The 25,914-nt window shown below is 39.3% G+C and overlaps 1 protein-coding gene across 3 annotated transcripts in view; it reads right to left on the bottom strand.

Annotated features, from left to right (window-relative positions):
• ACER3 (alkaline ceramidase 3) overlaps positions 1–25,914 on the bottom strand; it is a 187,046-nt gene that overhangs the window by 116,098 nt on the left and 45,034 nt on the right. Inside the window, exon 2 of one of the 3 annotated variants that reach the window (XM_044258475.1) lies at positions 19,462–19,572. In XM_044258475.1, coding sequence (XP_044114410.1) covers positions 19,462–19,572 — 111 coding nt within the window. Of the gene's footprint in view, positions 1–6,033; positions 6,102–19,461; positions 19,573–25,914 lie in introns of those variants that run through there. The other 2 variants (XM_044258478.1, XM_044258476.1) reach the window with 2 other exon arrangements.

The following is a 25,914-nucleotide window of genomic DNA, read 5'->3' on the forward strand; positions in this document are numbered from 1 at the left end:
TACGGGAGTGCTATGGCAAGGAGGACCCCTACAGTGGATTTATTTACCACATAACCTTACCCGGGTCATTACCCCTTACACCACTGCGGTGGCTACTGTAGCTAACAAAGTCCTTAAGGCAAGCATACGAATTCTCGGAAGGCTGCCTGACATATGTGTAGTCCCTTATGACAAGAACCAGCTAGACATTCTTACAAACACTGTCGATGATTGGGCCATTGTAACAACCTCCTATCCTGTCATATTTGATAACCATTACCCATCACACCCATTAATTGATTTCTGTAAGGATACCCAACTCATTTGGCCAAAGACATGCAGGCTAGAACCCTTAGCTGGTGCCACCACAATATTCACTGACGGCAGTAAGCAAGGAACGGGTGCTTACGTCATTAATGGACAAGTTACATCTGTGGTGGTGCCTGCAAACTCAGCCCAACGAACTGAATTGCTAATGGTCATCATAGTCTTACAAAGATTTGGTGATCAACCCATCAATATAATCTCAGACAGTAAATATGCAGTTGCCACCACTCGGCTGATAGAAACAGCCATTATCTCCACCAATCAATCACCTATCTCTTCTTTGCTGACAAGTTTACAGGAGGCAGTGTTGGCTAGGCACGCACCCTTCTACATTGGACATATTAGAGCTCATTCAGAAATGCCAGGGTCTATGGCAGAAGGAAATAAAATAGCCGATGCTAATGCAAAATTTGATTTCTGTGGGACAATAGAAGAGGCTAGAGAATATCATAAAAAATGGCATGTGAACTCCCTAACCCTAAAAACACGATTTAATATTTCAAAAGCAGACGCACGTGATATAGTGAAAGGATGTGGTAATTGCACTGTGCACCTTCCTACACCCTCCTTAGGAGTAAACCCAAAAGGCTTGTTGCCTAATCATCTTTGGCAGATGGATGTAACTCACATACCATCCTTTGGTCAGCAACAATATTTACACTTAAGTGTTGACACCTGCTCTGGAATAATCAGTGCAACCCCCCTAAGGGGTGAAAATGCAAAGAATGTGATGACCCATTGCTTGCGCAGTTTTGCATGCTGGGGAGTACCTAAAAACCTAAAAACAGATAACGCACCTGCTTACACCTCCAAAACTCTTAAGAGTTTTTTAGCATGCTACAATATTCAACATAGCACTGGAATACCATATAATCCACAAGGTCAAGGAGTGGTGGAGAGAGCCCACCTAACATTTAAAACAACCCTACAAAAAATAAAAAAAGGGGGAATAGGGGAGGACTACAACACACCTAAGGATCTCACTAACCTAGTAACCTTCATTTTAAATTTTCTAACCCTGGACAAAGATGGCCTTTCCGCTGCAGAGCGACATTGGGGCCAGCAAAAAAAGATGCAAATGATGGTCAAATGGAAAGATATACTTACAGGCCTCTGGAGAGGCCCGGACCCGGTGCTCCGATGGCACCGAGGATCTCTCTGTGTTTTTCCTCAGGATGCGCCAACTCCAATCTGGGTGCCAGAGAGGCTCACGAGGATGGTGGTCATGGAGCCTGTGGACCCTGTGGATGATGATGATGATAAATCTACATCCCAACACCAAGACAACGGCGGAGCCAGTTCAGCTGTGGGCTCTCGTGAAAGCGTGGCCGTTCCCACTGCCCCTAACAAATGAATCAGATATTCTACAAGTGGACTCGAACAATTCGCCGGTGTTGCTTCACCACAAACGAGACTTTGGGATCACCGCAGCCGTAATTGCAGCCATTGCAGCGTCTACGGCCGCCGCAGCAATGACGCTAACAACATCAGTACAAACTGCTGCAACTCTCAACAACGTCACAGGACTGGTGGCCGAGGCTCTCGCAACACAAGACCAAATCAATGGACATTTACATGCAGGGATTCTCATTGTAAATCAGAGAGTAGATCTAGTACAAGAACAGGTTGATATCCTGGGGTCATTATTGGCTATTGGATGCATAAGGAACATGCCAGGACTCTGTGTTACCCCAGTAACTTATGGTACCTGGAATCTCAAGTTCCAGAATTTAACCCGACAGTTGAGAGCCCAAATTGTCACCCTAAATGCCACTAATGGGCCCATTGCCTCAGTCCAAGATTGGCTTAACATGCTGCAGCAATCAGTCTCGTTCCTCAAACAATGGGCCGGCCTGGGAGCCTTGGCCATCCTGCTAGTGATAGCCAATGTATTTATGATACGCTGGTTTTGTAGCCTCGGTCGTCGACAACGTCGACAGCAACAACTCATGGCCCAGGCCATGATGGCTCTCGAGGCTGGTACCTCCCCCCAAGTATGGCTAGGCATGCTAGACCGGTAGTCAAAGACGGGTAAGACTGATCCCACACCATAGCAACCTAAGACAGGGGCCCCTCGACCAGGAGGAGTACCCGATGACGGGTAAGCATGGGTAGTGAGGATCGGCAACCTAAGACAGGCACGGTCTCAGCCATCACATATAAATAAAATAAAAAAGGGGGAGCTGTCGGGAGCCACGCTGGCAGATTAAGAGCAAAATGGCGCATGCGCTTTTGAGGAACAAGATGTGATTGGCTGACAGCTTATGTAAGAGGTGAATGAACACTGCGGGACCCTTAGGTGGTGGAAGGGAATGATCATGCGCGCGCTGCATGATAGCTGCTCATTGGCTATTACAAACCGTATATATGTGCATGAACTTCCGTGTAGGGGAGGAGCGCGGGGCCCCGGGAGCGGTGGACCAGCACGGGTTCCCGGCGCTGCGGCGTGGTGCGCCCGGCGGAGACCCCTGGGGCCCCGGACGGGGCTGCTTCCAGCGGGGCGTCCCAGGGACAGGGCTGCCCCCAGATCGCGGCGCAGGAGAGCGCAATAAAGAAGCTTGCCACCCTGTGTGCCCCCGGGTCGTTCTTGATGGTGAGAGCGACAACAGATGCTTAACAACTGAGCCACCCAGGTGCCCCATGAGATTTTAATTTATAATAAATATCCATGCGTCCATTTTGAATCACTGGATATTTATCTTTACAGAAAATACAATGTGAATGTTGAGGAGTGCCTCAGTGGCTCAGTCAGTTAAGCAGCTGTCTTCCTCTTGTGTTATAATCCCAAAGTCCTGGGACGGAGCGCCAAGTTGGGCTCTCTGCTCAAGGGGGTTGTCTGCTTCTCCCTCTCCCTCTGGCCCTCCTCCCACTTGTGTTCTCTCTCTGCTGATAAATAAGTAAAGTCTTTTAAAAGATATGAGGAATTTGAGAGGCAAAGTGGGGGTGTTTACGGGGGTAGGGAAGGAAAAAATGAAACAAGATGGGATCGGAAGGGAGATAAATCATAAGAGACTCTTACTCTCACAAAACAACCTGAGGGTTGCCAGGGCCATGGGGGTAGGGAGAGGGTGGTTGGGTTATAGACATCGGGGAGGGTATGCTATGAGTGTGTAGTGCTGTGAAGTGTGTAAGCCTGACGATTCACAGACCTGTATGCCTGGGGCTAAAAATACACTATATGCTAATTTTAAAAATGAGTAAAAAAATATATAAATGCTGAGGGGCGCCTGGGTGGCTCAGTGGGTTGAGCCGCTGCCTTCGGCTCAGGTCATGATCTCAGGGTCCTGGGATCGAGTCCCGCATCGGGCTCTCTGCTCAGCAGGGAGCCTGCTTCCTCCTCTCTCTCTGCCTACTTGTGATCTCTCTCTGTCAAATAAATAAATTTAAAAAAATCTAAAAAAAAAAAAAATATATATATATAAATGCTGAGTCAAAGGGTAATTGCATATATAGTTTTGTTAGATATTGCGAAATTTACCTACAAAAATTTTGTATTCTCACCAGCATTGTGTGAGGAGTGCAGATTTCTACCACAGCCTTACCAAGAACATATTGTCAAGCATTTCACTTTTTGCTAATCTGACAAATGAGAAATAATATTATCAGTATAGTTCTTGTTTACATTTCTCTTATTATGAGTGAACTGAATATCTTTTCTTAAATATGTTGGCAATTTCTAATATACATTTTTTGGAGAGTATTCTGGATCTGATGACTTATTTTTATCAGATTTTTGGTCCTTTTTAACCTCAATATTTAAAGGTCCTGCTGAGGAGCACCTGGGTGGCTCAGTCAGTTAAACACAAAAGTCAGTGATATTAAAACTCTACCTGTAGTGTATGTCATAAATATTTTCACCATTTGGTCTTTTGCTTTGGACTTTGCTTATGGTGGTTTTTTTTTTCTTTTGCCAAACCAAAGTTTTTACTTAATTGGCCAACATTTTCCTTTATTACAGCCAGATGTTGACCCACACTTACAAAAACTTTCCCCACACCTGGATACAGAAGAATTTACATGTATTTTCTTCTAGTACTCACAAGATTTTACTTTTTATAGTTAGGTCCCCAATCAATTTAGAACTTGCTCTTATATGATATAAGGTATACATACATCCATTCTATTCTTCTGAATACCATGTATTAAAATATTTATCTTTCTCCCAGTGATCAGAGATACAATCTTTGTCATATACTGAACTCTAATATGGACTTGGGTCTATTTATGTCTTTTTTTTTTTTTTAAGATTTTATTTATTTATTTACTTCAGAGTGAGAAAGAGCAAAAGTTGGGGGGGGGGAGGGTAAGTGGGGAGGAAAAGGGAGGATTCTGTGCTGAGTGGAGAGCCCCACATGGGGCCAGATCTCACGACCCTGAGATCATGACCTGGGCCAAAACCAGGAGCCTGATGCTTAACCAAATGAGCCTCCCAGGCGCCACTATTTAGGCATTTAAAAAAAAAAAATTCCACTGTAGGGGCGCCTGGGTGGCTCAGTTGGCTAAGCATCTGCCTTCGGCTTAGGTCATGATCCTAGGGTCCTGGGGTTGAGCCCCGCATAAGGCTCCCTGCTCAGGTCTGAGAGCTTGCTTCTCCCTCTCCCTTGCTGCTCCCCCCTGCTTCTGCTCTCTCTGTCACACAAATTAATTAATTAATTAATTAATTAATTAAAATCTAAAAGAAAAAAGAAAAAAATGGGGTACTGAATTTTGACAAAGGCTTTTTCAGCATTAATGAAGATAATCACTTTTTTTCTTCTTGAATTTACTATTGTAATAAACTGTGTTTATTGTATGTATTAATGGATCTCTTAAATTGAATGATCCTGCACTCTGGGGAGCAAACTCCAGTTGTCAAGGTATATTATTTTCCTAATGTGGGGCCAGATTCTATTTATTATCTACTACTTTTTAAAATAAGAAAAGAAGAATTAAATAAATGTAAATATCTTATTTAGTAACTAAATAAAAGCCTTTTAAGAGCAAAAATTCTTTTGTTCTTTAAGTTTGGCACAAACTGATTTGACAGTAAAACCTGACTTGATTAGATATAAGGCTATTTATAATAATTATTGGCCCACTTAGTGTAAATATTCATGTTAAGCAGCAAGATGAATAGTTTACCTATGGGATGCTGCTCCAAGTCTTGGTGGGCTTAGTAGGTATACTCTCTATAATTTTCTATAATCTATTAAGTTTCTAAATCTGTTATGATCTATTAATTTTCTAAAATGTAAAAGCAATCTGAAATCAGAAATACTTCTGGTTCCAAGGAATTGAAAGTACTTATTAATCTGTATTAGTGATGTAACTGGAAGAAAAAATTTTTTTAAAAGATTTTATTCATTTGTCAGAAAGAGAGAGCAAGTGAGCACAAGCAGGCAGAGTGGCAGAAAGAGAGAGAAGCAGGCTCCCCGCTGAGCAAGGAGCCTCATGCAGGACTCGATCCCAGGACTCTGGGATCATGACCTGAGCTGAAGGCAGTGGCTTAACCAACTGAGCCACCCAGGTGTCCCAGGAAGAAATTTTTTTAAAAAATTGAGCTCAAGGGCTTTCTCTGACCCTCAAATAATTTCTTAAGGATGACTTCCATGAAGAGATACTCATACAAGAAGCCCAAGAATTTCATTATGATACCTCTATTGAGCCGTATTTTTTGTCCTTAATCACCCCTAAACCTTCTTCAGTTGTAAAAAGGTTACAGGAAAAAGTAATTCAGAAAATATGTACCTCCATATATTCACAGGAATATCAGAAGACACCAGATTACCACAATATGAGGAATAGTTACTCAAATCATCATATCTGTATAAACATAAAAAAATAACTTTTGGTCATTAATATTCAAATGAATTCACTTTATAAGACATTGATCTCTGTTAAGAGAAAAACCTCAAACTCAGGGTGACAAATAAGATTCATCAGTTCTTCAACAATTAGGAGTGGCTGCCTGGATCCTAAACATCAGGTACAACGGGAAAAACAGCTATCCCCCACCACAGATGTAGCTCCTACACGGGGAATCACTGATTTCAGGTCTTCTGTATCTATATTCTCCTCTATTGCTTTTCTTCCTTCAGCCCCACCCAGCATGGAAACACTCAATGTATCTCTCATTCTCTCACACAGTGTGCACATTCCTCCATTTCCAGGGTCAACTGGTTTCTAGTTTTTAATCAAGCAGGGAGACATAACACTAAATTCACTCAATGTATAACTTTGACTTTTAATAAATTTTAAAAAGTTGTGCAACAATCACAATACAGTTTTTTTGATAACTACATCACCCCAATAAGTCCCCTTATGCCCATCTGCAGTCAACATCAGTTCCACCTTAAACCTCATGTAACTAATGATTTCCTTCTTATATCTATAATTTGCCCTTCCTAAAAATTTCATATTAATAGAATCACATAATCTGTTTTCTTTTATATCTTTCAGTTTCTTTCACTTGGCCAATTTATCAGGTTCCTCCTTGTTGTTACATGCATCAGTAGTTCACTCCTATTTGTTTTTACCATACCTACATTGATATTCATATTAGTCCTTAATTTTCTTTTTTATAGCACTTTTATCTCATTTTTTTAAAAAGATTTTATTTATATATTTGACAGACAGAGATCACAAGTAGGTGAGAGGCAGGCAGAGAGAAAGGGAGAAGCAGGCTCCTCGCTGAGCAGAGAGCTGGATGCGGGACTCAATCCCAGGACCCCAAGATCATGACCTGAGCCAAAGGCAGAGGCTTTAACCCACTGAGCCACCCAGGCACCCCTAGACGTTTTATTTTTATTTATTTATTTTAGAACAAGTCAGCAAATAAAAATTCCAGTTTATTTTTGGAAAACACTGTTTCCCACAAACATCAAAAAAGCTGAAAAGAGATTTCTAAAATTTAATTTGTTTCAACGGATATTTCTTGTTGTCATTTATTATGTATGTTTATGCTTGATTCTTATCTTCTTAAGTTAGCTAGGTGCCTACTTTTTCTTTAAAGAAAAAAAATGTATTTTGATGCATTAATTAGAACTGTTTTTCTGTCCTCTCTCTTGTTAATTTCAGCTTATGTCTTTAATTTTCTCCCTTGAACATTCATTTGGTTTACATTGTGGTCCTTTTTTCTTGCCTTATGAGATCTTAATTAATATTTCACTTTTTGAGGACACCAGGGTGGCTCAGTGTGTTAAGCATATGCCTTCGGCTCCAGTTGTGATGCCAGGGTCCTGGGATTGAGTCCCATGTGTCGCTCTGGGCTCAGCAGTCTGCTTCTCCCTCTGTTTGCTGCTCTGCCTAGTGGTATTCTCTCTCTGGCTCTGCCTACTGGTACTCTCTCTGTCAAATAAAAAAAAATCTTTTAAAAAATTTTTTTCACTTTTTTGGGAGGCACCTGAGTGGCTCAGTTTATTAAGCAGCTGCCTTAGGCATGGGTCGTGATCTCAGTCCTGAGATCCACCACCACGTCGGGCTCCCACAGACTCACTCCTGGGGCTCCCTGCTCAGCAGAAGTATGCTTCTCCCTCTGCCCCTCCCTCTGCTCCTGCTCTCTCTCTCCCTCAAATAAATAAAATCTTTAAAAAATATTTCACCTTTTTGATCTTTTATTAATAACTGTCTAAACCTATGGACTGTCCTCTGATGACTGCTTTAAATAAATCCCCATAGAATCTGATAGGCAAAATTTTTGTAACAACTCTATTTTTAGGATTTGATAATTCCATTTTATATTTTCCCTTTCAATCAGGAGTTAATAGACAATTTTGAAATTTTGAAAAGGAAGAATCTTCATCTGGTTTGAATTTGTTGCTAATTTTTAGCATGGATGCATTATGACCAGAAGATATTATTTTGCTTATTCTTCATGGAACTCACTCTTTTGTTCACAGGAATGTTTTATGCACACATGAGAAGAAGGCATATGTTCTATTATCAGGGTGTGAAGTTCAGCCTAAATTCACATGGTTTACTTAGCTGGTTTACCCCTCCCTTCCCCTATGATCCCATCTTGATTCTCAAACTCCTCATATCAGTGAGATCATATAATTGTCCCTCTCTGATTGACTTATTTCGCTTAGCAGAATACATTCTACTTTCATCCACATTGTTGCAAATGGCAAATTTTCACTTTTTAAAAAAAATATTTTATTTATTTGAGAGAGAGAGAGAGAGATAGAAAGAGAGATCACAAGTAGGAAGAGAGGCAGGCAGAGAGAAGGGGAGGCAGGCTCTCTGCTGAGCAGAGGGCCTGATGTGGGGCTCGATCCCAGGACCCTGAGATCATAACCTGAGCTGAAGGCAGAGGTTTAACCCACTGAGCCACCCAGGTGCCCCAATTTTCGTTTTTTTGATGGCTGCATAATAGTCCATTGTGTGTATGTGTGTGTGTGTATACATATATACACACACCACATCTTCTGTATCCATTCATCTGTTGATGGACATCTAGCCTGTTTCCATAGTTTGGCTATTGTGGACATTGCTGCTACAAACATTCGGGTGCCTATGCCCCTTCAGATCACTACATTTCTATCTTTGGATACAAAGATAGCTGGTAGTGCAATTGCTGGATCCTAGGGTAGCTCTACTTTCAACTTTTTAAATTATTTTTATTAACATATAATATATTATTTGCCCCAGGGGTACAGGTCTGTGAATCGTCAGGCTTACACATCACAGCACTCACCATTTCACATAACCTACCCAATGTCCATAACCCACCCACCCTCTCCATAACCCCTTCGCCCCAGCAACCCTCAGTTTGTTTCTTGAGATTGAGTCTCTTATGCTTTTTCCCTCTCCGGATCCCATCTTGTTCCATGTTTTCCCTCCCTACCCCTCAAACCCCCCACTCTGCCATTCAAATTCCTCATATCAGGGAAATCATATAATAATTGTCTTTCCCTGATTGACTTATTTCGCTCAGCAAAATACCCTCTAGTTCCATCCACGTCATTGCAAATGGCAAGATTTCATTTCTTTTGATGGCTGCATACTATTCCACTGCATATATATACCACATCCACTGTATCCATTCATCTGCTAATGGACCTCTAGGTTCTTCCCAAAGTCTGGTTATTGTAGACATTGCTGCTACAAACATTCGGGTGCACGAGCCCCTTCAGATCACTACAGTTGTATCTTTAGGGTAAATACCCAGTGGTGTGATTGCCAGGTCATAGTGTACCTCTATTTTCAACTTTTTGAGGAACCTCCATGCTGTTTTCCAGAGTGGCTGCACCAGCTTGCATTCCCACCAACAGTGTAGGAGGGTTCCCCTTTCTCCGCCTCTTCTCCAACATCTGTCCTTTCCTATCTTGTTAATCTTAGCCATTCTGACTGGTGTGAGCTGGTATCTCATGCTGGTTTTGATTTGTATTTCCCTGATACCGAGTGATGTGGAGCATTTTTTCATGTGTCTTTTGGCCATCTGGATGTCTTTGCAGAAACATCTGTTCATGTCTTCTGCCCATTTCTTGATTGGATTCTTTGTTCTTTGGGTGTTGAGTTTGATAAATTCTTTATAGATTTTGGATACTGGCCTTTTGATATGTCATTTGCAAATATCTTCTTCCATTCTGTCAATTGCTTTTGGTTCTGTTGACTGTTTCCTTTGCTATGCAAAAGCTTTTGATCTCGATGAAGTCCCAATAGTTCATTTTTGCCATTGCTCCCCTTGCCTTTGGCAATGTTTCTAGGAAGAAGTTGCTGTGGCTGAGGTCGAAGAGTTTGCTGCCTGTGTTCTCAAGGATTTTGATGGATTGCTGTTTCACACTGAGGTCTTTCGTCCATGTTGAGTCTATTTTTGTGGGTGGTGTAAGGAAATGGACCAGTTTCATTTCTCTGCATGTGGCTGTCCAATTTTCCCAGCACCATTTGTTGAAGAGACTGTCTTTTTTCCATTGGACATTCTTTCCTGCTTTGTCAAAGATTAATTGACCACAGAGTTGAGGGTCTATTTATGGGTTCTCTATTCTGTTCCACTGACTCATGTGTCTTTGTGCCATTGCCACACTGTCTTGATGATTACAGCTTTGTAATAGAGCTTGAAGTCTGGAATTGTGATGCCACCAATTTTGGCTTTCTTTTTCAACATTCCTCTGGCTATTCAAGGTCTTCTCTGGTTCCATACAAATTTTAGGATTATTTGTTCTATTTCTTTGAAAAAAGTTGATGGTATTTTGATAGGGATGGCACTGAATGTGTAGATTGCGCTAGGTAGCATAGACATTTTCACAATATTTGTTCTTCCAGTCCATAAGCATGGAATGTTTTTCCATCTCTTTGTGTCTTCTTCAGTTTCTTTCACGAGTACATTATAGTTTTCTGAGTACAGATTCCGTGCCTCTTTGGTTAGGTTTATTCCTAGGTATCTTATGGTTTAGGGAGCAATTATAAATGAGATCGACTCCTTAATTTCTCTTTCTTCTGTCTTGGTGGTGGTGTATACAAATGCAACTGATTTCTGTACACTGGTTTTATATCCTGACACTTTACTGAATTCCTGTATAAGTTCAGGCAGTTTTGGGGTGGAGTATCTTGGGTTTTCCACATAAAGTATCATATCATCTGCAAAGAGTGAGAGTTTGACATCTTTGCCGATTCTGATGCCTTAATTTCTTTATGTTGTCTGACTCCTGAGACTAGAACTTCTAGTACTATGTTGAATAGCATGGTGATAGTAGATGTCCCTGCCGAGCTTCTGACCTTAAGGGAAAAGCTCTCAGTTTTTCCCCATTGAGAATGATATTCACTGTAGGTTTTTCATAGATGGCTTTGATGATATTGAGGAATGAAGCCTCTATCCCTAAACTGTGCAGAGTTTTGATCAAGAAAGGATGCTGCACTTTGTCAAATGCTTTTTCTGCATCTACTGAGAGGTTCATATGGTTCTTGTTCTTTCTCTTATTAATGTAGTGTATGACACTGATTGATTTGCGAATGTTGAATCAATCTTGCAACCCAGGAATAAATCCCACTTGGTCATGCTGAATAATCCTTTTCAATGAACTACTGGATCCTATTGGCTAGTATTTTGGTGAAAATTTTCACATCCATTTTCATCAGGGATATTGGTCTGTAATTCTTTTCGATGAGTTTTCATCTGGTTTTGGGATCAAGGTGACACTGGCCTCATAAAATGAGTTTGGAAGTGTTCCTTCCAATTCTATTTTTTATTTTATTTAATTATTTATTTTTAAAGATTCCATCTATTTATTTGACAGAGATCACAAGTAGGCAGTGGAGCAGGCAGAGAGAGAGGAAGGGAAGCAAGCTCCCTGCTGAGCAGAGAACCTGATGTGGGGCTCGATCCCAGGACTCTGGGACCATAACCTGAGCCAAAGGCAGAGGATTTTGGGCTCTTGTTTGTTGGGAGATTTTTGATGACTGCTTCAGTGTCCTTACTGGTTATGGGTCTGTTCAGGTTTTCTTTTTCTTCCTGGTTCAGTTTTTGTAGTTTATACATCTCTAGGAACGCATCCATCTCTTCCAGGTGGTCTAATTTGCTGGTGTATAGTTGCTCATAAAATGTTCTTATAATTGTTTGTATTTCTTTGGTGTTGGTTGTGATCACTCCTCTTTCATTCATGATTTTATTAATTTGGATCCTTTCTCTTTCTTTTTGTCAAGTCAGGCCAAGGGTTTATCAACCTTATTAATTCTCTCAGAGAACAAACTCCTACTTTTGTTGCTCTATTCTCCTGTTCTTTTGGTTTCTATTTCATTGAGATCTGCTCTGATCTTTATTATTTCTCTTCTCCTGCTGGCTTTAGGCTTTCTTTGCTGTTCTTTCTCCAGCTCCTTTTGGTGTACAGTTAGAGTGTGTACTTGAAACCTTTCTTGTTTTATGAGAAAGGCTCATATTGCTTTGTACTTTCCTCTCAGGACTGTCTTTTGCTGCATCCAAGGATTTTGAACAGTTGAGTTTTCATTTTCATTTGTTTCCGTGAATTTTTAAAATTCCCCTTTAATTTCCTGGTTGACGCATTCATTCTTTATCAGGATACTCTTTAGCGTCCATGTTATTTGAGTTCTTTCCAACTTGTTTCTTCTGGTTGAGTTCTAGTTTCAATGCATTGTGGTCTGAAAATATGCAGGGCATGATCCCAGTCTTTTGGTACCAGTTGAGACCTGATTTGTGACCCAGGATGTGATCTATTCTGGAGAATGTTCCATGTGCCCTAGAGAAGAATGTGTATTCTGGTGCTTTGGGATGGAATGTTCTGAATATATCTGTGAAGTCCATCTGGTTCAATGTGTCATTTAAAGCCTTTATTTCCTTGTTGATATTTTGCTTAGATGATATTTTGCTCCAGTTCAGGGAGGGGAGTGTTAAAGTCCTCTACTATTATTGTATTATTGTCAATATGTTTCTTTAATTTTGTTGGATCTTCTTGTTGGACAGACCTTTTAAGTATGATATAGTGTCCTTCCTCACCTCTTACTATGGTCTCTGGCTTAAAATCTAATTTGTCCGGTATAAGGACTGCCACCCCAGCTTTCTTTTGATGTCCAGTAGCATGGTAAATGGTTTTTCACCCCCTCCCTTTCAATCTGGAGGTGTCTTTGGGTCTAAAATGAGTCTATTGCAGACAGCATATCAATGGGTCTTGTTTTTTAATCCAATCTGCTACCTTGTGTCTTGATTGGGACATTTAGCCCAGTTGCACTCATGGTAATTATTGAAAGATATGAACTTAGTGCTAATGTACTGCCTATAAGGGCACTGTTACTGTATACTGTTTCTGTTCCTTTCTGATATATGTTACTTTTATACTATCTCTTGCATAGAAGACCCCTTTCAATACTTCCTACAGGACTGGTTTGGTGTTGCAAATTCTTTCAGTTTTTGTTTATCCTGGAAGCTTTTTATCTCTCCTCTTTTCAATGATAGCCTAGCTGGATATAGTATTCTTGGCTGCATATTTTTCTCCTTTAGTCCTCTATGTCATGCCAGTCTTTTCTGGCCTGCCAGGTCTCTGTGGATAGGTCTGCTGCTAGCCTATTATTTCTACCATTGTAGATTACAGACCTCTTGTTCCAAGCTGCTTTCAGAATTTTCTCTTCATCTGAGACTTGTAAGTCTTCCTATTAAGTGACAGGGTGTTGACCTATTTTTATTGATTCTGAGGGCAGTTCTCAAGAGTCTCCTGGATTCTGATACCCATTTTCTTCTCCAGATTAGGGAAGTTCTCTGCTATAATTTGCTCCAGTATACCTTCTGCCCCACTCTTTCTTCTTCTTCTGGGATCCCAATTATTCTAACATTGTTCCGTCTTATGGTATCACTTACCTCTCGAATACTCCCGTGATCCAGTAATTGTTTATCTTTTTCTCACCTTCTATATTCTCTATCATTTGGTCTTCTATATCACTAATTCTCTCATGCCTCATTTAACCTAGAAGTTAGAGCTCCATTTTTTACTGCACCTCATTAATAGCCCTTTTTATTTCAACTTGGTTTGATTTTAGTTCTTTTATTTCTCCAGACAGGATTCTCTAGTTATCTTCTATGCTTTCTTCAACCCCAGCTAGCATCATACAATCGTCTTTCCGAACTCTAGTTCCGACATTTTACCAATGTCCATATTAATCAGATCCCTGACAGTTGGAACTGCCTCTTATTCTTTCTGTTTTTGAGGTGAGCATTTCTGTTTTGTCATTTTGCTTAGAGAAAACTGATGAATGAGGGAACAAAATGCTACAATGGTAAGAATGAGCCCAGAAACATATATACTAACCAAATCATAAGAGACCCCAAACCGGGGCAGGGGGGAGAATGGAAAAAAAAAAAGTATGATCAGGCTGGTGAATAGAACAGAGCCACATACTAGATTTTGGGTATATTTTGGTCTAGTAGAAGAAATTGCCTCCTGGGGCAGTGGCCTGTTGCTGTGATTCTCAAGTCTCTTTGCCCCAGGTGGAGTTACATACCGTTGCCAGGGCCCAGGCTACGTAATCTGCTCAGGTTTGCTCTCAGTAGCTTTTGTTTCCTGAAAGCTTTCTGTACAGCTTTGGAGAATGAGAATGAAAATGGTGGCCTCCCAATCTCTGGTCCAGAAGGAGCCAAGAACTCAGGGCCCCACTCTTCAGTATGCCCTCAGAGAAAAGCAATCAATCACTCCTGTCTCCCACACTCCTGGAGTGTGGTCTCCAGCCACACTCTGTGTTCACCTGGCCTATGATGAGCGTTTCTAACTCTGATACGTGACACCGGTTGGAGTCTCCAAGCTCAGGTGATTCCTGCAGCACGCTCCTGTGCTGCTCCTCCCAGAGGAGGAAGGGGAGTCTCCTTGTTTCTGCCGCTTGTTGGGCCCCTGCTCAAAGAGGCCCACTGTGCCACAGATCACAGTTTATGGCAACCCCAAGCTGAGATCCTATTCCTCAGCTCAGTCTGTGCAACCAGCTTCCCCACTGCCAACACCTGGGAGCTCTACCACACTCAGGCAACCCCTCCAACATCTTTCTGTGACCCTGAGGGCCCTGAGACCACGCTGCCTGGGTGAGGGTTTCACCCCCGTTTAGCCACTGAAGCAACATCCCTTTGCTGAGCAGACTTCTAAAAGTTCGGATTTTGTGCTCTGATGCTCTGTCACTTGCTGGGAGCCAGCTGATGTAGGCTCCCTCCCCGCCATGGTCTGTCTTCCTGTATATCACCTTGGATTCACTTCTCTGCAGGTCCTGCCTTCCAGAAAATGGTTGCTTTTGTGTTCATAGAATTGCTGTTGTTCTTTGATCTCCTGTTGAGTTTGTAGGTGTTCAGAAAGGTTTGGTAATTGTCTAGCTGGATTCTTGGACCATATGATATTTAGGTTTCCCTCTCCACCATCTTGCTCCTCCCCCTACATTTAAAGCTTTTTAATGGGAATTCGAGTTTATATGATATCAAGATCACTACCCCTACTTTGTTATGATTTCTAATTTTTTCTGAATCATTTTAAGTGCATCTTTTATATAAAGCATAAAGTTTGGTTTGTTTAGTAAGCAAATTCGAAAATGTTTTCCTTTGGTAGTTAAGCTCATTTGTATTGATTGATATGATTGATGTGTTTAATCTCAATAATACTATCTTACTATAATTGTTACACATATATTATATTTAATGTATTTCTCTAAGTGATAAGTCTTTCGCTCTTTAAAAAACTTTTTTTTGGTATGTAAAAAAGCATCTCTTTTGTTCTAAGGGTTTCTTTTGTACTTAGGCATTTTATAGTACTCTGAGCCCCCCTTTATTTTCTTACTTGAACTTTTACAACCCAATTTGTTACTTTTAAATTGTATTCTTTAGTAGTCAACTTATTACCTAGGCTATAGTCAATGAACTTATTTATTCTACTTTGCGCTTTCCTTCCCTCATTTAAACTTTTTTTTTTTAAGATTTTATTTATTTTTGTGAGAGAAAGAGAGAGAGTGAGCACACATGCACAAGCAGGGGAAGGAGCAGGCAGAGCAGGCGGAGAGGAGAAGCAGACTCCCTGCTGAGGAAGCACTCAATCCTAGGATCCTGGGATCATGACCTAAGCTGTAGGCAGACGTTTAACCAACTGACCAACCTAGGCATCCCTCTTTCCCTTATTTAAAAAAACTTCATTCTTTCTACTTATTACACCATATAATGTGTCCATATATTATCCTTTAACTCTATCCCACCTATATTAGACTTAGATCTATAGTTAAATATATTAAAGTCTCATCATCAGACATTTTGCTGAAGTTTCCCCAGTCTTTTCTTAGTTGGATGAACATCATTCTCTAGTATAATGTAATCAGCAGAATTTTCCATGACAATGGACAGGGTCTATATCTGCATTGCCCAATAGGGTAGCCACAAGCCTCCTATGAGTATTGAGCGTCTGAGATGTGGCTAGTGCAACAGAGTAATTGAATTTTACGTTTTGTTTAATTTTAATTAATTTAAATTTAAATTGTCACAAGTAGCTAGTAGCTACTAAATTAGTACAGTGCTCACAGATTCATGAGGAAGAAGTCATATATATACTAGTCAGTGAGACTTGCATGTTTAAAAATGTCTTTCTACACCCTGGATATCTGAAAACAACTTGATTAGAATTGAAAATGTGTGGCTGACACTAAAAATGTTGTTCCATTGGTACCCTTCTTTTTGTTGCTGATGAGGTGTAATGCTGGCCTAATTTATTTGCCTTAGTCAGTAAGGGGCCCTTGTTCACTAGAGCTTTAAGGATTTTTTTTTTTTTTTTCGTTTTTAAAATCCACTAGTTTTACAAGGCTATGTTTCAGAGTTAATCATTCCAAGACAGTTTTAGGAGGCAAAAATGGACCTTTCAGTACGGATTCATTCTTTTTCTTCTTTTGTTTCTAAAGTTTCTTGAATTATAATTTTAAATGTAAGTTCTATTTCACTGTTTTGTTTTTCTTCTCCAGGGACTCCAGTGATATGTTTATGAAGTCTTCTCTGCCTCTTTTCCATTTCAATCACTTTCTCTCTGGTCCTTTTCATCATCTAATTTTCATTCTTTTGCTTACTTCTCTGTCTTCTTAAGTAGCCCTTATTAAATATTCAACACATTGTAATTCAGCTTCAATATCTTTCCAAAGTTTAATCAATTCTAATTTTATTTCTTTTAAAACAGGGTGTTATTTGTTTCTGAATTTTTGATTCATTTCTTTGAGGCTAGTTAATTCAGCTTGGAGTTTTATGCTATAGTTTCCTTCTGCTTTGTAACTAATTGTGGGGGAAAGATGCCCATGAGCCAAAAAAATCTTGACTTGCATTTTCTGTTTTCTTTTTACAGTAATTTTCTATGGATGTAGACTGCTTCTTTTGGTCCCTATGGAGGAAAGAGACAAGATTTGGGGGGGCCTAAAAATTCCTAGCTCAAGACTGCTCCCTTCTGTCAAATAGTGAGGTTCAGTGCCCTCTTTCATATATACTTACTTACTTGGGCAATACAGGGAGTGAAGGAGGAAGAGTCTGATTAGTTCATCTGTTTCCACAGGATCTTAATTCCTCCCCCTAGTTTCCTTCTTTCTCTTCACTGACATATCTCCAAAGAGTTGCTCCCTCTTTCTTTCTTTAAATACGTTTTCTTTTTTTTTTTTTTTTTTTTGTAAAGAGAGAAGGAGAGAGAGAATCCCAAGCAGGTTCCACATTCAGCACAGATCCTGATGCAGGGCTCAAATCCCAAGACCTTGAGATCATAACCTGAGCCAAAATCAAGAGTCAGAAACTTAACTAAGTGAGCCACCCAGGCACCCCAGTCTCATCCCCTTTTTACATATCTGTTTCCCAGAAGTAATACCTTTCTAAAACATGCTACCTTAGGTCTTACACATTCTAAAGTCTTTACCTTTAGCCAGTATTGTTATCTACCAGATCTCAGACTGCTTTCAGAAATTTTGCATTTAGTGTGCAGATTTTCTTTTTCAGACTTTGTCTCTCAACCCCTCTCCTCTTTTTCACGCAGTTTTTCAAACTTCCCCAATTCTAAAGCATCAAAGATAATTCTATTGGAAACTGGCATTTTTACTTATTTAAAAATGATCTGAAGTTCACAGTACTGAATAAGTGTGGTACTATGAACTTCCTTTCTTAATCTGTGTGGTTTTCTGGGAGGATGAGTAGACAAATTCTAACTTAGGAGGACACTATTATCCTAGGCAACCAGGAATTCCCACAAATCTTTTTATTCTTATTGTTATTACTGATTGTGACCTGTCAGTATTTTATAAACATTCTTAAAACATCCCTATAAATAGGGGCACCTAGGTAGTGCAGTCAGTTAAGCCTCCAACTCTTGGTTTCGGCTCAGGTCATGATCATGATCTCAGGGTCCTGAGATCAACCTCCGAGTCAGTCTCCATGCTCAGTGTGTAGTCTGCATTAGAATCCCTCTCCCTCTGCCCCTACCCATCTATACTCTAAAAATAAATAAATAAATATATTTTTTTAAATATCCCAGGAAATAAAGCAAAAAGCTAAGTTTGTGAACAAGTCTTCCTTTTGAAGTAACTTTCTTAAAACAAATAACTTTTTCTTTTAATATTTTATTTATTTATTTGACAGACAGAGATCACAAGCAGGCAGAGAGGCAGGCAGAGAGAGAGGAAGGGAAGCAGGCTCCCTGCTGAGGAGAGAGCCGGATGCAGGGCTCGATCCCAGAATCCTGGGATCATGACCTGAGCCAAAGGCAGAGGCTTTAACCCACTGAGCCACCCAGGTGCCCCAAAACAAATAACTTTCTTAAAATATCATGCATATGAGAAATGGATTCTGAAACTGAAGTCTCTCACATCCAATGATTAATTACAGTAAAATGTGATATGACACATTATAGTTTATTGATCTGTAGTAATTTAAAAGTCCGTTCTACCTATGTATAAATAATACTTTGGGTTAAAACAAGAAATTGTGTTTAGAAGATTATATATAAAAGAAACAAACTAGAATCAACTTTGTTACTTTTCTTGTGATGATGATAATGCAAGAACATGACATAGAGATTTTCCCATCTTAGGCTCTGATAAAGTTCATTCACCCATCCATCCAACACTTACTAAATACCACTAAATTGCCAGTCAATAGGGATACAAAGATAACCAAGACACAGTCCCTGCCTCACAGACAAGGCAGAGGTATATGAATAAGTTGCAAAAGGTTGGATACAGTACAATACCTTTTAAATAGTTTGAAAATATGCAAACCATATTATATATACTTTAAAATATAAATATATATGTAGTATAAACACAAAAAACACCTGAGAAAATGATAATCAAATCAAGTGTAGAGATTAACTCTAGGAGGATGAGCTGGGAGGATGAAGGGAATAAAACCAGGCAGGAATACAAACGTAGGTTCAATTTTATCTAGTAGTTTATTTCCTTAAAAAAGAAAAAAATCTGAAACAAATATCATAAAGTACTAACATCTGACAAACCTGAGTGGTAAGACACATGGGTATATTTGTTATATTATCTCTATTCTTTCTGTATGCTTAAAATATTCTGATTTTTTAAAAACTGTATTCAAAACACAGTTCAATGTACTGGAGTTTTATATCAGAAGTTTCAGAATATGTTCAAGTTGTATAGTAACACAAAATTAAGAACCGATTTTAAGTATGAATGAGAAAAATAATCCATCTGAATACTGTACATCATTTTTAGACGAAGTGTTACACATACCTGTGAGTGCTAAATAAGAAGCAATGTACCGCTTTTCCAGTCCATCTCTAACACTCTGAATTGCACCAAAAATTGGAGGTATAATCATAATCAGGTTACTCACTGTATTCCCTATAGGAGAAGAACACAAGAAAATAATTATATTAGTCAATATCACTTTAAAAAAAAAATACATGAACTTTGCCCTTAATAAAAGTTAAATAGGTGACTTCTGAGAAAGATGGTGGAAACATATTTACAAAGAAAATAATTCTCTACTCAAAATAAATACTGTAAAATGATCCAAATGGGGGCACGCGAGCGGCTCCATTGGCTAAGCAACTGCCTTCAACTTGGGTCATGACCCTGGAGTCCTAGGACTGAGTCCCATGGCAGACTCCCTCCTCAGTGGGAAATCTGCTTCTACCTCTAACCCTCCTCCTTCTCCTGCACTCTCTCTCATTTTCTCTCTCTCTCAAACAAAATCTTTAAAAAAAAAAAATCCAATTAAAAAAAAGATAACTTTTGACAAGTAAAACTAAGATTTTTCTTTTTTTAGATTTTTCTTTTTTTCAGAGATTTTATTTATTTATTTGTCAGAGTGAGAGATAGAGAATGAGCAGCACAAATGGGGGAGAGCAGGAGAAGTATGCTCCCCACTGAGCAAGGAGCCCCTTGTAGAACTCTATCCCACCATCATGACCTGAGTAGAAGGCAGATGTTTAACTAACAGAGCCACCCACATGTCCCAAAACTAAGATTTTTCAATCAGAATAGTCACTAAAGAAAATTCTTTTTTTTTTTTTAAGATTTTATTTATTTATTTGACAGAGAGAGAGAAAGCACAAGAGAGAACAAGTAGGGGGAGCTACAGAGGGAGAAGCAGGCTCCCTGCTGAACAGGGAGTCCAATAAGGGTTTGATCCCAGAACCCCAGGATCATAACCTCAGCCAAAGGCTGATGCTTCCTCAACTGAGCCACCCAGGTACTAATTCTAAAGATAAAAAGAAGTATCTCAAAAGAACCCCAAATATTCAGCAGAAAATGAGTTGGAAAAGGTAGGTATTGAGACTGAAAGAACGATCCACAGATAGACTAATGACAAGATAAAATACAGAATTGTGTTACTTTTGTCTCCTGGATCAAATAGCAACAAACAAATTGGGGTATGCATTTTGCATATCTTTTTGAAATTTCATTTTATGGTAATATATTTAATTTCTTTTTTTCTAACAATTTCTCTTCATCTGATTTTTGTTCCCATCTTTACAAACCAGAAACAAACCTCAAACATGAAAAGCAAAGAAATAGTAAACACCCCAAAGCAGAAGTAAGTAGTAAGGGGGAAAGAAATGGTTAAACTATTTTATAAATTGATTCTGGGTAGAATAAAGTGGCACAAAGCATTCAAAATTCGAAATGAGTAATTTTCAACACAGGAGCTTATAACAAATATCAATTAATGGACATATACAGAACACTCTACTGTATATCATATACATTCTTCTCAAATACACATGGAACATTTGGACAGACCATACGTTAGACTACAAGTTCTCAACAGACTTGAAAAGATAGATAACATACAAAATACTTCCTCCAACCACAACAAAATGAAGTTCAAAATAACCAAACAAAAATTCACAAGTCTGTGGAAATTAAATGACATATTCTTTTCTTTCCTATATTTTGGGGGGCTATTTGCCATCCCAACATCACTCTCCTTTTTTTCTTAATAAAAGAACCCCAATTTTTTCTTCTAGGAGTTTTAGGATTCCAGTTTTTACATTTACGTCTTTAATCCATTTTGAGCTTACTTTTGTGTATGATACAAGAAAGCGGTCCAGTTTAATTTCTTTGCATGTAGCTATTCAGTTTTCCCAGCACAATTTGTGAAGGGGTTGTCTTTCTCCCATTTTTTAAAAATATTTTATTTATTTACTTGACAGACGGAGATCACAAGTAGGCAGAGAGGCAGGCAGAGAGAGAGAGAGGAGGAAGGAGGTTCCCCACTGAGCAGAGAGCCCGATGTGGGGCTCCATCCCAGGACCCTGAGATCATGACCTGAGCTGAAGGCAGAGGCATAACCACTGAGCCACCCAGGCACTCCTCTTTTTCCCATTATATATTCTTGCCCCCCTTTTGGAGATTAGTTGACCATATAAGCATGGGTTTCTTTCTGGGCTCCCTATTCTGTTCCATTGATCAATGTGTCTGTTTTTGTGCCAGTACCATACACTGTTTTGATAAAACACCATATTCTTGAACAACCAATTGATCAAAGAAGAAATCAAAAGAGAAAAGTAGAAAATACTTAAAGATGAATTAAAATAAACACAACATCCCAAAATTCATGGGATGAAACAACAGCCACACTAAGGCAAATTTTATAGCTGTAAACGTTTACATTAGAAAACAAGATCAGGGGGTGCCTGGGTGGTTCAACCAGTAAAGCGACTGCCTTAGGTTGAACAAGCCATGTATTGGGCTCCTTGCTCAGGGGGCAGCCTGCTTCTCCCTCTGTCCCTCCCCAAACTGGGCTCGCTCGCTCTCTCTCTCTCTCTCTCTCAAAATAAAATCTAAAAAAACAACAAAACAACCTCCACAAGATCAGGGCACCTAGGTGGCTCAGTCAGTTAAATGACTGACTCTTGATTTTGGCTCAGGTCATAATCTCAGGGTCATGAAATCAAGCCAAGCACTGGGCTCCAGGCTGAGCATGGAGCCTGCCTGAAATTCTCTCTCTCTCTCTTTCTTACCCTCTGTCCCTCCCCTTCTCCCACTGGTATTCCCTCAATCTCTAAAAACAACAACAACAACAAAACCATGAAGAACGATCTCCTGCTGAAATGAAATAATGCTAACTAGTAACATGAATATATATAAAAATAAACAACACACTGGTGAAGGTAAGTGTATGGTCCAAGTCTGAACACCGTAATATCGTAATACGCTGGTATGTTAATCACTTACCTCTATCACTTATAAAGGTGAAAGGACAAAAGTAATAAAAATAACTGTATTCGCCAAAAAACCCCACAAAACTATAGCTGCAAATCACATATCCAATAAGGTGTTAGGATCCAAAATACAGAAGGGACTGATACAAAACTCAAGAAACCAAATAATCCAATTTAAAAATCAGCAGAAAATATGAACAGACACTTCGCCAAGAGACATGCAGATGGCCAAAAGACACATGAAAAGATGCTCAACATCACTCGTTGTCAGGGAAATGCAAATCAAAACCGCAATGAGGTATCACCTCACACCTGTCAGAATGGCTAAAATCAACACAGGTAACAACAGGTGTTGGCAAGGATGTGGAGGAAAAGGAACCTTCATGCACTGCTGGTGGGAATGCAAACTAGTGCAGCCACTGTGGAAAACAGTATGGAGCTTCCTCAGAAAGTTAAAAATAAAACTACTTAAAATCTAGTAATTGCACTACTGGGTATTTACCAAAGAATATGAAAACACTGGGGTACCTGGGCAGCTCAGATGGTTAAGCGGCTGCCTTCAACTCAGGTCATTATCCCAGAGTCTTGGGATGGAGCCCGAATCTGGCTCCCTGCTCAGTGGGGAGGCTGCTTCTCCCTCTCCCTCTGCCTGCTGCTCCCCCTTCATGTACTCTCTCTCTCTCTCTCTCTCTCTGTCAAATAAATAAATAGATATAAAAACATGTATAATATTTTCTATTTATAATAGCAATAAAATATTAATATCAAATAGTAACATTAAAATTATAAAATATTTATAATATAAAATATTAAAATAATGATAAAAATTTTAAAAAGAATGTGAAAACACTAATTTGAAGGAATATATGCACACCATGCTTATTATAGCATAATTAACAACAGCCAAATTCTGGCAGCAGCCCAAGTTTCCATCCATAGATGAAGGGATAAAGAAGATGTAGCATATGTATACACAATGGAGTATTTTTCAGCCATAACAAAGAATGAAATCTTGCCATTTAGAACAACATGGATGGATCTAGAGTATAATGCTAAGGCAAATAAGCCAGTCAGAGAAAGACAAATACCATACGATTTCACACATATGTGGAATTTAAGAAACAAAACAAATGAGCAAAGGAAAAAAGAAAAAAAGAGAGAGAGAGCAAGAGAAACCATGAAACAAATCCCTAACAATAGAAAACAAACTGATGGTGACCAGAGGGGAGATGGGGGAGGAATGGGTTAAACAAGGGATGGGGATTAAGAATGTATTTATCATAAAGGGCACTAAGTAATGTATAGAATTGTTAAATCACTACAATGTACACCTGGAACTAATGTAACATTGTATGTTAGCCATTCTGGAATTTAAAACAAAAACAAAACAAAAGAACTATAACTATAATAATTTATTAATGAATAGACAACAAAAAAAAGAGGTAAACTGTTATATCAAAAACTTACAAGGAAGAGAATAAATGGGTAGAGTTTTAGCAAGCAAAGTTGTTACCAGCAGAAAAAAAGGCTGTTACATCTATAAGTTGTCTTAGGTAAGCCTCAGGGTAACCACAAAGCAAAAACCTACAGAAAAATAAAGAGAGGGAATCAAAGCATATAACTACAGAAAATCATCAATTCACAAAATACGGAAGCAGGGCACCTGGGTGGCTCAGTGGGTTAAAGCCTCTGCCTTCAGCTCAGGTCATGATCCCAGGATCCTGGGATCAGGCATCGGGCTCTCTGCTCTGCAGGGAGCCTGCTTCCTTCCTCTCTCTCTCTCTCTCTCTCTCTGCCTGCCTCTCTGCCTACTTGTGATCTCTATCAAATAAATAAATAAAATCTTTAAAAACAAACACACAAACAGAAACAAAATAAGGCAACAAGAGGAAGAAAGGAATAAGGGAACTATGTAACAGCTAGAAAACAAAAAGATGGCATTAGTATGTCCTTAACTATCAGTAAGTACTCTAAATATAAATATAAGTTACCTAAAAAATAAATTATTTAAATCTAAATGTAAATTATCTAAAATCTAAATGTAAATTTTGCAATTAAAAGGCACACAGTGGCTAGATGGATAAAAAACAAGACCTGAGGGGCGCCTGGATGGCTCAGTGGGTTAAGCCGCTGCCTTCGGCTCAGGTCATGATCTCAGGGTCCTGGGATCGAGTCCCGTATCTGGCTCTCTGCTCAGCAGGGAGCCTGCTTCCTCCTCTCTCTCTGCCTGCCTCTCTGCCTACTTGTGACCTCTCTCTGTCAAATAAATAAATAAAATCTTAAAAAAAAAAAAAAAAACAAGACCTGACTCTATGCTTGCCAGCTACAAGAGATTAACTTCAGCTTTAAGGACATGCATATGCTCAAAGAGATGGTATGGAAAAAAGATATTCCATGCAAGGGAAACCAAAAGAAAGTAGGCATAGCTACCCTCAGACAAAATAGACTTTAAGACAAAAACTGTAAAAAAGACAAAGAAGATCATTATGCAATAACGAAGGCTTCATCCATCAAGAGGATATAATAAATGTAAGTATGTATGTACCCAACATCAGAGAATATAAATATATTAAGCAACACTAACAGATCTGAAGGAAGAAACAGACAATACAATTAATAGTAGACTTCAATACCCCATTTTCTACATGAATAGTAAATCCAGACAGAAAACTAATACAGAAAAGTTGGACTTAAACTATGCTTGACACCAAAAGGACCTAACAGATATATATAGACCATTCCATCCAACCAAGAGCAGCAGAAAACACATTCTTCAGGATAGATTGATGTTACAAAACGAATCTTAGCAAAATTTTAAAACTGAAATCATACAAAGTATCTTTTCTGACCACAGTAGTATAAAACTAGAAATCAGTAACATGGAGGAAAACTAGAAATGCACAAATATGTGGAAATTAACATATTCCTGAACAACAAATGGAGCAAAGAAGAAATCAAAAGTTACATTAAAAAATATCTTGAAATAATGAAAATGGAAACAATATACCAACTTATGGAATGCAGTTAAAATAATTCTAAAAGGAGGGGTGTGGGAGGCTGCAATAGGCCTGAGAAAAGGACCAAACCAGGCCCTGACTTGTGCCTCCTTTAAAGTCCGAATAACCTAACAAAAGGTTTAGGACAGGAAACGATGAGTAGCACTGAGAAAGGGTCTGTGCTATGTGTTGTGCGCTCGCCTACCTGACTTCCCACACTCTTGCTAAACAAATGAGAACAATTCGGTTGGGGTCAAAAGTTCATTGCTGGTCCTTGCTGCCCTAATACTGCTCATAAATTACTTTCAGGTTTGCTGTATCAATACAGAACAATTGTATTGGCATCAGCCGTTTGGCGTCACGAGGTCTGATTATAGCTAAATGTGAAACTTATTATGGGAACTCGTGGTTGTTTAACTGGACACAGGTGTATTATTTCTCCTATCACTATATATATGGTCTTAATGCTTTGAATAAACTTAGCACTGTTGTACATCCTCCTCAGTGCTCCTTCTGCC

Source organism: Neovison vison, chromosome 7 (assembly GCF_020171115.1).
Source record: "Neovison vison isolate M4711 chromosome 7, ASM_NN_V1, whole genome shotgun sequence".
NCBI classification, from domain to species: Eukaryota; Metazoa; Chordata; class Mammalia; order Carnivora; family Mustelidae; genus Neogale; species Neogale vison.